Genomic DNA, 12,310 nt, shown 5'->3' with positions numbered 1-12,310 from the left:
TCATATTATTTAACAATGGAGGTCGTTGGTTCGAATCTTTTGAAAATTTCAACCTGTTTGCAAGTGGACTTGAACCTAGATGCGGATCTAGAAATTGAAGTGTATGGGTTTCTACTGCAATTTTAAGTCAATATATTACAATAACCGAATTAAAGAACGAGTATCAATATATAACATATATGTAGAAAATAACTAAACACTTAAAGACAACATATGAATATAAACATTATTATTACAATTGTACTCGACGACTTGTCATGTTTTGAAAACGATCAATGACCACATCATTAGGTACACTTTCAAATACTTCATCCTCTATATAACAAACTAAACAATCATTAAAAAATCCATCACCAAATCTGCTTCGCAAGTCATTTTTAACGTACTTCATCGAAGAAAAAGCTCTTTCTACCATTACAGTAGCGACATGCAATATCAAACTTAACTTCACAAGCAAATAAGCAAGTCTCCAAGTCATGTGCAAATTTATTTTAACCAATATCTCTGAAAGATCTCCAAGTCTTTTCAAGTTAGAGAATTCATTGTCTGCCTCTCGCATATAGTCAATATAAATATCAAGCTCAAAACTAAGATCCTCAAGCATAGAATCAGTGAACTCATTTGGATAGTGTGCAGAAAGTTTCATAATCTTGTATTTATCATAATTTGCAAAAGGATTATCTGGACTCAAACTAGCCATACTAAGAAGTAGATCAGTATTCACTTCATTGAAACGATTGTTAAGCTCAGAAAGTTGCAAATCAATAATATCATAGAAAACCTCTACACGCAAATGATAAGAATTTGTAACAATTAATTTCTTACGCTTTGACTTTCCACGAACATAATTCATATCCCTTTCGGAGATCACAATACCATGCTTGACACAAAATAAAGAGACGTCTTCTATCAAAGAATTCCATCTAGAATCTCTCGTATCTTGCAATTGTCTTTCTACGAAACCAACAAGCTTTATTGCACTTACAATATCTTGATCTTTTTTTTTGTAAAGCCATATTTAAATCATATGTAAGTGCCAATACTTTCAACATTAAATGTAACATATACATAAAGTAATAGGATCTTATGCATCCACTAGACTTTTTGCCATTGATCTCTCATGATAATTTGAACCCTCAATTGCAAGAACTCCAAGTACATGAACAATTGATGAGAATAAACTAATAAAATTACGCATTGTCTTAAAATGAGAACCCCATCGAGTATCACCTGCTCTTTGAAGTCTAAGTTCTTAATTTAAACCGCTTCCTGTATGAACTTCATCAAGCACTAGTAGTTCCTCTAATTTTTCTGCTTGATCATCTCGAAGCATCTCGCTACGCTTAAAAGAACCCTCAACAATATTTAAAACATTTGTAAGAATATCAAAAAATTGTTCAGCCTCATAATATTTTTTTGCAACAGCTACAAGAGTCAACTGCAATTGATAAGCAAAACAATGTATGCAATATGCTGAAGGAGTATCATTCATAATCAAAGTTTTAAGACTATTAATTTCTTCCTGCATGTTAACTAGATCCATCATAACCTTGTCCCCGTATTTGAGATTTACTTAATGAATGTTCCAAAAGCAAATAATAAATTACTTCTTTTATTGACTTTGTGGATGTATCTTTAACATGAACAATGCTAAGGAATCGCTCAATAACTTTACCCTCTTTATTGACATAACACAAAACAAAGGCCATTTTTTCCTTATGAGAGATATCTTTAGACTCATCAACCAATACCCCAAAGTAATCCCCGTTCAAGTCTTCAACAATTGATTTTAATGTTTCTTTCGCACAAGAACTCACAATGTCTTTTTGTATATTTGGACAAATCATAATGTCATTTTTTGGAGGATTTTCTAACATAACTTTCTTTACATCATCCTTCTTATTTGCATACACTTTAAGAGATCCAAGAAGTTGCCTCTTCTTGTAGAAGTTTCACGCTCACCGTGATCCCGAAAAGACATTTCTTCTTCAAAAGATACCTTGCAACATCAATTGAGGCATTCGGGCGAACCCGATACACACTTTTGGTTTTCTCGGATTGCTTATCAAAATGTGTTAAAATAGATTGTGCTTGATTCGATAAATCTATCATCATCTTGAAACACCGATTATGAACACTATTCACTTCACCCACATGTGCGTTAAGCCTCTCTATACCTTTATTCCAAGCCCTAAAACTGTCTTTTGTAAAAGAATCACTTACTTTTTCCCCATATCCTCCTATCTCATTTTTAAACAAGTAACAACATAAGCAAAATGTTGCATCTTCTTTAATAGTCTATTCTAACCATCCAGAATATGAAGTATTAAACCATTCCGGATTAAAATAACATAATTTTCCACCAAAATTTATTTTTGAAAAAATAAAATTACGAGGCCGACAAGGCCCTTTTTGAATGTAATGTCTTCTCACTCGGTCACGTAGATTAGGAAAAAATTCTAAAATTTGTTTTCTTTCACCAGAATTAGGTTTAAGAAGATTCGGATCCAATATAATATCTTTGTATGATGGTTGGGAAGAATTGACATTATCTTTAATCACTAGACATGAAGGAGAGCTTAGCGAAGGAGAACTAGAAGTAGAACCTGAAGAGGTTTGCGGCTTGAAAAATCTCTTGATCATATCGACTCTCACTAAAATGCCCTACAAATCATAAGACATAAATTAAATATTACAGATGAATATAAGAGGAAAATAGTTAAGAGATATTATTTCATATAATATAATACAAGAGGAAAATAGTTATAAAAAAAAAAGACGAAGGAGGGAGAGAAACTACAATAGATCACTAACTTGTCTTTGATAGGCAACAAAAGAAAAGTCAAGATTGAAGAAGATTAGAAGAAGAACGAAGAACCAGTGGTTGCAACAAGATATTTGAAACCCTAACTCTTTTTTTTCAATGTTTGATTCGGGTATTTTTACAAAGTAACTTTTGGGGACTTTTTGATATGGTTGTTTCTTTTAAGGTTCACTTTAGTCATCTATTATTATTTAAAAAATAGACTAATGTGGAAGTTGTACTAACTTGACAGAAAGGGAGTAATATTTGTTTGTACTAACTTGACAGGAAGGGAAGCGGGCCACATATGGGTTCCAGGATTTACCATTGGACCAGAAATACATTTTGGAACTAGGTTCTCATATAATTATTGTTATATATTCAATAGATTTTTTAATACAAATACATGGTCAAGATAAAAGCTACTGATTTTTCGGGAACTCATACATATTACTGTAGATCCGTCCCTATTGAACCTTCGACCTTTAGTAGGAGAATCAGACGCACAACCGTAGAATTACGAACTGGATTTGACAAGCAGTGTCACTTTACTTTGTTTATATCTTATTCGCTTTTAGCATATCATCTATCATTAACAAATTTAGTAAATTTTTTCAACGAAGTGGTGTCACGGTTCACCATTTGAGCCTACATGCATCCATGATACTCTTAATCACCTTTTGTGGGAGTCCAACGTCTTAAGCGTGCCATGGACTCTTAAAGAGAATTCCAGGTACGCTTTGGGAGCTTACACTTTTCTCTTATATGATTTTTTTAAAAATCTCATCTTTCTTGAAGCGTTTTCCATTAAGAATAACTACATATGGAGATAAAATTGTATTCCATGAGAGCATCATGTTATTTGTCTACCTTTGATCAAATACTACATCAACAGAAGAAGAAAGAATAAGCAGCAAGAATGGCGGAGTATAGAGAAAACAAAAAAAATTATTTTGTATTTCACATGTAAAGTCATACTTATAAGTTTCTTTATTACTTAACAAGTGGACTCATGATTCCTATTTATTTACTTTAAGAGATAAAACTAAAAAAGTCAACTTAAAAGTCCGTACTTTTCCTATTTAAGATATTTAAACAAAAGACCATATAAGTAATAAAATAAGGAGACAAGGCCAAATATACCCTTCTACTTTAGTATATTATTCATATCTACCATCTGCTATACTATAAGGTCACATCTACCATAACCGTTAACCAAACTTTTTAAAAATACCCCCCACCTAGCGAGAAGCCACCAAATTATAAAAAAAACCTATTTTTTTAAAACCCATTAATAACCCGTTAAATCTTTTTTATTTACTGCACTTCTTCCTTATAAATTAGTCATCTCCTTCGTAGTCATTTGTTGAACTTAAGACGTGAAAGACATAAAAATACCGACAATCATATATTCATATTCTTGGTATGTATAATATGGCATTAGACAAAGGGATGCCATATTATAACCACAAAAAATACAACCAAAAGTGATAGCATGACATCCTAACACCACCATGAACAACTAAGAACCAAAAATATAAATTCTTACTAATCCTACTTCCATCATTATTCTCGTCTCTCTCTAAATGAATAAAATGTGTTAAGACGTCTCAGAAATCTAGGTTCCGTATTTTTATATGATGGGTTTAACAGGTTATGGGTTAATGAGTTTTTTTTAAAATGATTATTTTATTAATATGGTGAATTCCGTTAGATGATGGGTATTTTTAAAAAAAATTATTAACGGTAATGGTAGATATATCCCGATAGTATAATGGAGGGTAAATATGAATAATATACCAAAGTAAAGGGGTATATTTGGCCCCTTTTCCATAAAATAATACTACTAATAAACATGTATAGTAATAAAATGTCTACAATAGAGAAGCTTTACGGCATAATGGATTACTACTCTAAACAACTCAACACACTTAAGGGTTGGAAAACTCATTTCCTAAACCTAGCGGGAAGAACCACTCTCATTAAAACCTCTCTCGCGGCCATTCCCAACCACACTATACAAATTTTTAGCCTTCCTATAGCCTCCCTAAATAAGATCGACTCTATCCAACAGAACTTCTTATGGGGTAGTATGGAGGAGAAAAGGAAATGCCATCTCCTAAATTGGAATAAAGTCATCACGCCAAAAAAACAAGGGGGGATTAGGCCTATATAAAACCCGCTGGAAGAATGATACCTTTAATGATAGCATGGCATGGAGATACTATAGTAATAAGGAGGTCCTATGGGTTCAAGTGATGCGCAATGAGTATGGTAGTAGAGTCACTACAAACATCATGATTAATCCTAGTTCATCTACATCCCATATATGAAAAAATATCTGTAAGGGCTTAAGGTTTGCGAGAAAGGTACCAAATGGCTAATAGGAAATGGCACAAATATTAACTTTTGGGATAGCCAATGGATTAGTCACGGGGGCACCCTCAGACAATTAAGTCATGGGCCCTTTAATAAAGAAGAATTAAACATGAACGTAATATCCATTATTGAGAATGACCACTTCAATCTATCAAAATTATCTTTCGAACTCCCGAAAAATATCAATCAAAAAATTCATAGTACTTATATCAAGCAATTTCAACTAAGTACGGACAAAATCACCTGGAATTCTCCTTGCCATAGCTCCTTCTTCATCAAGGCTACCTATGATGTTATCTCAAACCAAGACAATATTGATTTGGATAATAATCTAGATTACACTTGGATTTGGAAATGTAATATGATAACAACAAGGTCGGGGATCCAAATTAGAGTAAGAATATGAGAAGTAAATACGGAAGCAATAACAATAAGGAATTGAACAACTAGAATTAAAGTGCAGAAAATAAAGGATACGGAAAAATTCAAAGAAAAAATTCCAAGACCTTCTAAGAATGCAAGTTCTATAGCCTTGACAAGATCCAAGCAACAACGTTTTGATTTATTGACGAAATCAAACGCCTTTACTTAAAAATAAATTAAAACAATAGATTCAAATCTTGACCCATTTACGAGTAACTTTTGATAACAATTAATAACTCATATTAATCGCCTTCTAAGAATACCACAAAGTAATCAATGATATTACAATAAAGAAGTTATCTTACTACCTTGAACTAAGAACTAATAAAGGTTGAAAGATAAATCTCAAAGTATAAGTAACAAAGGTTCAAAATAACTCCCAAAGTATAATATTCTTAATCAATAAAGAAGTGCCTCAATGAATGAGAAGAACACCTTATTTATAGGAGTAAAAGTTCTTAAAATTAGGTAGGGTGGCTGCTAAGGGATACAAAAAGTCATTAAAATTAGGTAGGGTGGTTGCTAAGAAATAAAAAAAAGCCATTAAAATTAGATAGGGGCCGGCCAAATCCCTTTGGGGCAGATTTGGGCCTTAAAACTACAAATTGGGGCCATTGGTTTGGACTCCAATTGGACTCCTTTTCAAACAAACCTTTTGGATCTCTTTTTCGCTCATTTTGAACTCTTCTCGGTGCCCTTTTGCTGGATTTCAAGGGCCGAGTTTGGGACCCAATCTTCCTCCTCTTGGATTTCAATTTGGGCCACCAAATGATTCTAAAAGTTGTACAATTCATCTCCTTTGGGCTTGATCTCGTCCTCTATAATTAAAAGCTTCTTTATTTGCCATTGAAGTACAACAACCTTAGTCTGCAATTCTTTAGCTTGAAATCTTGTAAATGGCCTTCTTGGATATTCCAAAACTCTATCCTTGTCCTTGATGCTATCATAATATCTTTAACAAATTAAAATATTTTATGTGGCTTCTTGTCCTAAACAGATTCCCAACTGCCACTCTTTTGTCAAAACGCAATATCTGCCCTATTGACACGTGTAGTATTTGTGGATTGGAAAAAGAGGACACCGAGCATATCCTATTCAGATGCACTTATTCAAAGATAATATGGGAGCAATGCCACATAAAGCATAACTATCCACTACGGCTAGACAATGAGCTTATCATCTTCAACTGGCTGAAATATCAACTGAAATCAAAAATGGGCTTCAACCAATACATCAGTTGGCCAGTTTTTCTACCTTTCCTTCTTTGGTATATCTGGCCCACCAGAAATTGAAGGATCTTTCAAGGAAGCAACTCATATCCTAACATTAGCCATTTAATAAGTAGTGCCTAGGAATTCATTTTATAGGCAAATGTGCCCCTGCTAATATACCAAAGAAAACTATACATATCAAATGGGAACCCACTATCGAGGGGGTTTTCAAATTAAATATCGTTGGCTCATGCCTGGGAAATCCAGGTAGAGGAGGAACATTTAGGGATAACAATGGAAATTGGCTACTAGAATTTAATATGGGGTTCACTCATACCACAAACATCCACATGAAATCATGTCCCTCCTATAGGGGTTAAAACTAGTCATCCAAAAAAGACTAACAACACTAATCATCGAAACGGACAGCCAGGACCTCATCAACATGCTAACAAATGATAATTGTCTTTATCAAAATATTATTGATGATTGCAGGTTCCTATTGACAGGGACAGGAACACCACTTTTAAAGCATGCATTCCGAGAAGCTAATAGAGTAGCGGATAAATTAGCCAAGAATGGATGCAGCCTAGGCTCTTTTGATAAATTAATGTTGTATTATTATCCTCCCGCTTTTGCTATTTCTATTTTTGATAGAGATAGAATAGGCACTATGTGGCCTAGGCAAATCTCATGTTGTAATGACCATTAAATACTATATTTTAAATAAAAGTCTTTATACCCAACGGAGCTAACAGAACCATCAAAATTCAAATTCGAGGTCGTTTACACATAAATCGACATCCGATCGACTTTTCCAACTTAAGCTTTCAATTAAGAGACTAAGTGTCTCAATTCACTTTGAATTCTCTCCGGATCCCAACCAACTAACCCGATAATAAGTCATAAAACAACAGTGAAGCACACAAAATGAGCAGAAAAAGGGAACGAGGCTACAACTCTCAAAACGACTGGTCGAGTCGTTACTGTAATATAATAAATATAATTTGAATTACTCTTGAAATTTAACTTGACTTTATCCTATTTAACTTTCTCATAATTATTTTGTTATTTAAATTTATCAATAATATTTTTAAGTATTATTTATTTACTTAATTTTATCAAATAAATTTAAAGTGTGTATAGAATTACATTATACTTATTCTCCTCTTTATACATTAGTTTTTGCTCTACAACATTTTAATTTTTTTCCATTTATTGTTTATCTAAAATACGAATATTATTGTATTATTTTCCAAAATGGATGATGTTGAATAATTTAAAAAGTTAAACAGAGAAGTTCTTTTATTATATGTCATAGATTTACTAATATTTATAATAGTTATTATTTTCAATAAGCAATTAAATTAAATTCTCCTTCTCATTTGTATTTAACGTGAAATTTTAATTTTTTTAATTAAAATTACTACATAAGAATTTAAATTATATCTTTATATTTTATTTATTTATTTTTTGAAATTATTGTTTATGTTTTTGTCTTTATTTTTATCTATTATAATACTTTTAGTTATGTGAATTATCTATATAGCATGATCATATGAATTATTATTAAAAAACTTTCTCATCTCAAAAAATAAATTAGTCTTATCCTTTAATTAAATATTTTTTTTTATAAAAGTTTTCTTAAAAAAGATTAGCTAATAATTAACTAACCTAAGTAGTGTATACCTACCATGGGGTAGAGAGACAGTTTGCGACTCGAACTCACAACCTCTTGAGTGAAAGTGGAGGATCTCACCACTGGAGCAACCCACTCTTGTCTTGAAAGTTGACTCTTACAATGTAATATTATAAGAGTTCAGTCCTTCACTAATTAGCTTGCTGAAGAGATATTATTCCCAAATGCATCTTTAGGAAGAACCATAACGGAAGCTTTCGTCCCTGCTACAAACTCACTCTCTCCATTACATGACACTACGCTTGCAAATGGATAGATGTTACCTTCATATACACAACATATATAATTAATTAAGGAACATATGATAAGATAAAAAGCTACTGACTTTAACTTTAAATTTACAGTGTGTGGCTGCAACATATTTGCCATTTACTTCATTAGACCAATATTCATGTGAAGCGTATCAAATTAATCCAACAAACAAAAACTGCTCTACCGAATGCTTATATACTCCGGCAACAACAACAATAACTAAGCCCCAGTCCCAAATAATTTGGAGTCGGCTATATAAATCCTCATTGATCATGTTATTCACATAAACTTATCTCAGGCTAATGCAGTGGCGGACGCACGTGGTGTAAAGCGGGTTCAACTGAACACTCTTCATCAAAAAATAATACTCCCTCCGTTCCAATTTTTGTGAACCTGTTTGATTGGGCACGGAGTTTAAGAAAAAAATTGAGACTTCTGAAATTTGTGGTCCTAAACAATTCAAAAAGGCCCCCCAGAATATTTATGTGGTTATAAAAATTTCTCGTTAAAGGCAGAATTGTAAGTTTAAGCAAAATTGTTTCCAAATTTAGAAATAGTTCATTCTTTTTGGAACGGACCAAAAAGGAAATATGTTCACATAAACTGGAACGGAGGTAATACTGTGTATATGTATAAATTAGGATTAAAGCTGCGCAAATTTTGTATAAATATTTTATTTGAACCCACTTGACAACTACTATTTTACGACTAAAATTATGTATTTCTAAGATTAAACTCGCTTTTACAAAATCCTGAGTCCGCCACTGGGCTAATGTTATACAACATAAAAATAAAGTAAAAAGTACAAGAAATACTTTATATTTTCTTCTGACATGCAAAGCTCTTACAAGTCCTATAAAAGTAAAAGTGTTTATATTCACCAATAGAGCATACGTCTAATTGGCCGAATCCATGTTCTATAGTCAACAATGATATTTCAATAACAGGATTTAGTGAATAAGGGAACTTGAGGTGACTTGAAAATGCAGGGAAGAATCAAAGACATTGAAATGATCATCAATAATCAGCACATTGAACAACCCGTTCATGATAGGAACGGATGTTGGGATTGAAAGTGTGCTTGAATTTGCTAGGATCAAAATTTCCATAACTTTGACAACAATGGTTGCCCCATCCCCAGCCACAAATGTATCATTGTTGTCCACCCAACTAAATGCAAAATTGAACTCCTACATCTTGATCTGCCAAAAAAATTAAATTAGAGGAGTGTAAATTTTCTTATATATATATATATATATACTTTGAATTTTCTTGTCATCTCTTTTTGGATTTCCTGTGAAATTATGTTCGTGTGCTTATGAGATAATTCATTTTTAGTTCTCATTTTTCTTCTTGTTTGACACTGTGGTTATTCAACATTTCCACTGCAGTCATTAGTGCCCTTATCTTTGCAAATGGGCTCCTACTTTGCAAGTGTGGATCGAATTGCAACTTGAAGATCTTTGTCACTTCCTTCTTTAGACCCATCTCGTCCTCGCCCCCACCACTTGTTCCTCCATACGTGATAATAGATGCATATTTTTTTTTTTAAATATAAATAAGAACATACTACTATTGTTTATACAGTTGGAAAATACAAAAACATAAAAATGCAAGATCAAACTCATAACTGCCTTAAGCCCTTTAACTGTGTTCAAAGAATTTGTTAGTTGATAACTCGTTTCTGTATTCATTATGATTGTAATATTCTACCATAATATACCTTTGCCTTTGATATTATTATTATTATTTTATATTCCTTTATGCTTAGTGATGATAACATTTTTTACTTGTATATGCCGACAACTTATCGCAAACATTGGCATTGCGTAAACCAGAGGCGAACTTGTGCTATATATTGAGAGGGGTAATCGATGCCCGTAAAGTTCAGTAAATTTTTTATGTATATATGTATATATTTTTAGAAAATAATAATAAATTATTTATGACACTTTAAATAGAAAATAAATTTAATTGAATTCAAAAGTCCGCTTCCGGAGTAAACTTTAAAAGAGTATGACATTGGGGAATGGAACGTTAGAAAAACGAAAAGCTATGAATTTCAAAGTAATCATAAATTGACCAAGCACTTTGCTTTGCAGCTTTGAATAATGTACTTAGATATTACGTATATCCTTTTGTCTTTTTCTCTTTTTATTAACGTAGGGTTTCAAGTTACTTCTTTTTAATGTGTAAATACAAAACAGATTATTAATATAAAATCAACCTTTCCGAATACGACTTGATATTTTGGTTAGAAAAGCCCTATGTGTTACTGTTGGAAATTAAACCAAGATAAATTATTATTCCTAAATTATTTAAGATTTAATATTTACTAGGTTACTTAATTCATGTCTAGTTAGATTTCATTTACCAATTTTATATTGAAATAGGTTTTTGGTTTTGTAGTATTATAAACAGGGGTGCTACTACTTGTTTTCTTGTACAGAGATTCAAGAGTTTTTGAGTTATGAAAAAGCCTCCTACCACGTTCTCTCCCTAGTTTAATAAATTTCTTCTAATATGTCTTTGTTGAATTTTTTGCTTGTGCCTAAATTATTCTTGGGGTATTTCAATCCTTCAAATTGGAATCAGAGCTTGTGTGAGATTCTGTAATCAGAGCCTATGTGAGATCCAAAAAAAATATATGGATACTCTATTACCTAATTGTCCCGTTTTTGTGTTTGATGGCAGAAGTAATTTCGAAATTTGGTATCAACAGATGAAGAATTTTTTTTAAGGCTATTGGATTATGATCCACCATTGATGAAGGATTTGAGGAACCCCCGGAAGGTACAACATTGACTGGTGATATAGCTACGAAATTAGAGAAGAAAAGACATTTAGATTATAAGGCTATCTCGCCATTAAGGTCAAATTGCATGTATCTAAAAATTATTTGCATGCAAAGTCATCAAAGGAGGTTTGGACAATCTTGGTGAAGTCATATCGAAAAGTTGCTGACATAAAGAAGGAGAAACTGCAAGAGTTTAGGAGTCAATTTTAATTGGCTCGTATGAGACCAACATAGTCTATCAAAGAATTCTTTACAAGAATTGAAGAAATAGTCAATGGTCTAAGAACCAAGGGAGAAGTATTAGAATAAGTTAAAGTTATTGAAAAAATATTGAAGTCTCTAAGTTTAAAGTTTTACAACAAGAAAGTTATTTTTGAGGCTACAAAAGATCTTAACATACTCAGACTTGATGATTTAAAAGGTGAATTGGTGACATACGAGATATCAATGAATCAACAAAAAGATGAGACATTGGAGGAGGCATCGCAAGAAAAGGATGATCAACCAAAAGAAAAAGAAGACACACCAGATCTGGCAGAAATAAATCAAAAAGGCCAAAATTCAGAAATAGAGGAGAAAATAAGAGAAGATACATGCAATTTTTGTTATGATAGAGATTCCATTGAAAGCGAAGAGAAGTCAAATAATATTCAAATTGATCTGCCAAGAATTTCTGTGATTGTTAAAAAAGATGATTTGGTTGCAAGAGATGCCCGTCCAAAAGAGATTGGTGTTTTACAAAAAAA

The 12,310-nt window shown here is 32.3% G+C and overlaps 1 protein-coding gene and 1 long non-coding RNA gene across 2 annotated transcripts; one reads left to right on the top strand and one right to left on the bottom strand.

Annotated features, from left to right (window-relative positions):
* Nucleotides 1-232: 232 nt before the first annotated feature.
* Nucleotides 233-853, bottom strand: LOC104100760 (uncharacterized). The gene has a single exon (XM_009608071.2). It carries the CDS (start codon nt 851-853, stop codon nt 233-235), a length of 621 nt encoding a protein of 206 aa, XP_009606366.2.
* A 2,458-nt stretch (nt 854-3,311) lies between these two features.
* LOC104100751 (uncharacterized) lies at nt 3,312-7,562 on the top strand. Its single transcript, XR_004508199.2, has 2 exons — nt 3,312-3,536; nt 7,312-7,562. It is a non-coding gene; the product is annotated as an uncharacterized lncRNA (long non-coding RNA).
* Nucleotides 7,563-12,310: the final 4,748 nt, after the last annotated feature.

The sequence above is a fragment of the Nicotiana tomentosiformis genome, chromosome 7 (assembly GCF_000390325.3).
Source record: "Nicotiana tomentosiformis chromosome 7, ASM39032v3, whole genome shotgun sequence".
Lineage (NCBI taxonomy): Eukaryota > Viridiplantae > Streptophyta > Magnoliopsida > Solanales > Solanaceae > Nicotiana > Nicotiana tomentosiformis.
The sequence above is the reverse complement of the archived record's forward strand: the minus strand, read 5'-3'. Positions and strand labels throughout refer to the sequence as shown.

What these genes read in the sequence shown, in the direction of transcription:
- LOC104100760 (XM_009608071.2), bottom strand. Translation starts at nt 853, where the DNA reads ATGAATTATGTTCGTGGAAAGTCAAAGCGTAAGAAATTAATTGTTACA.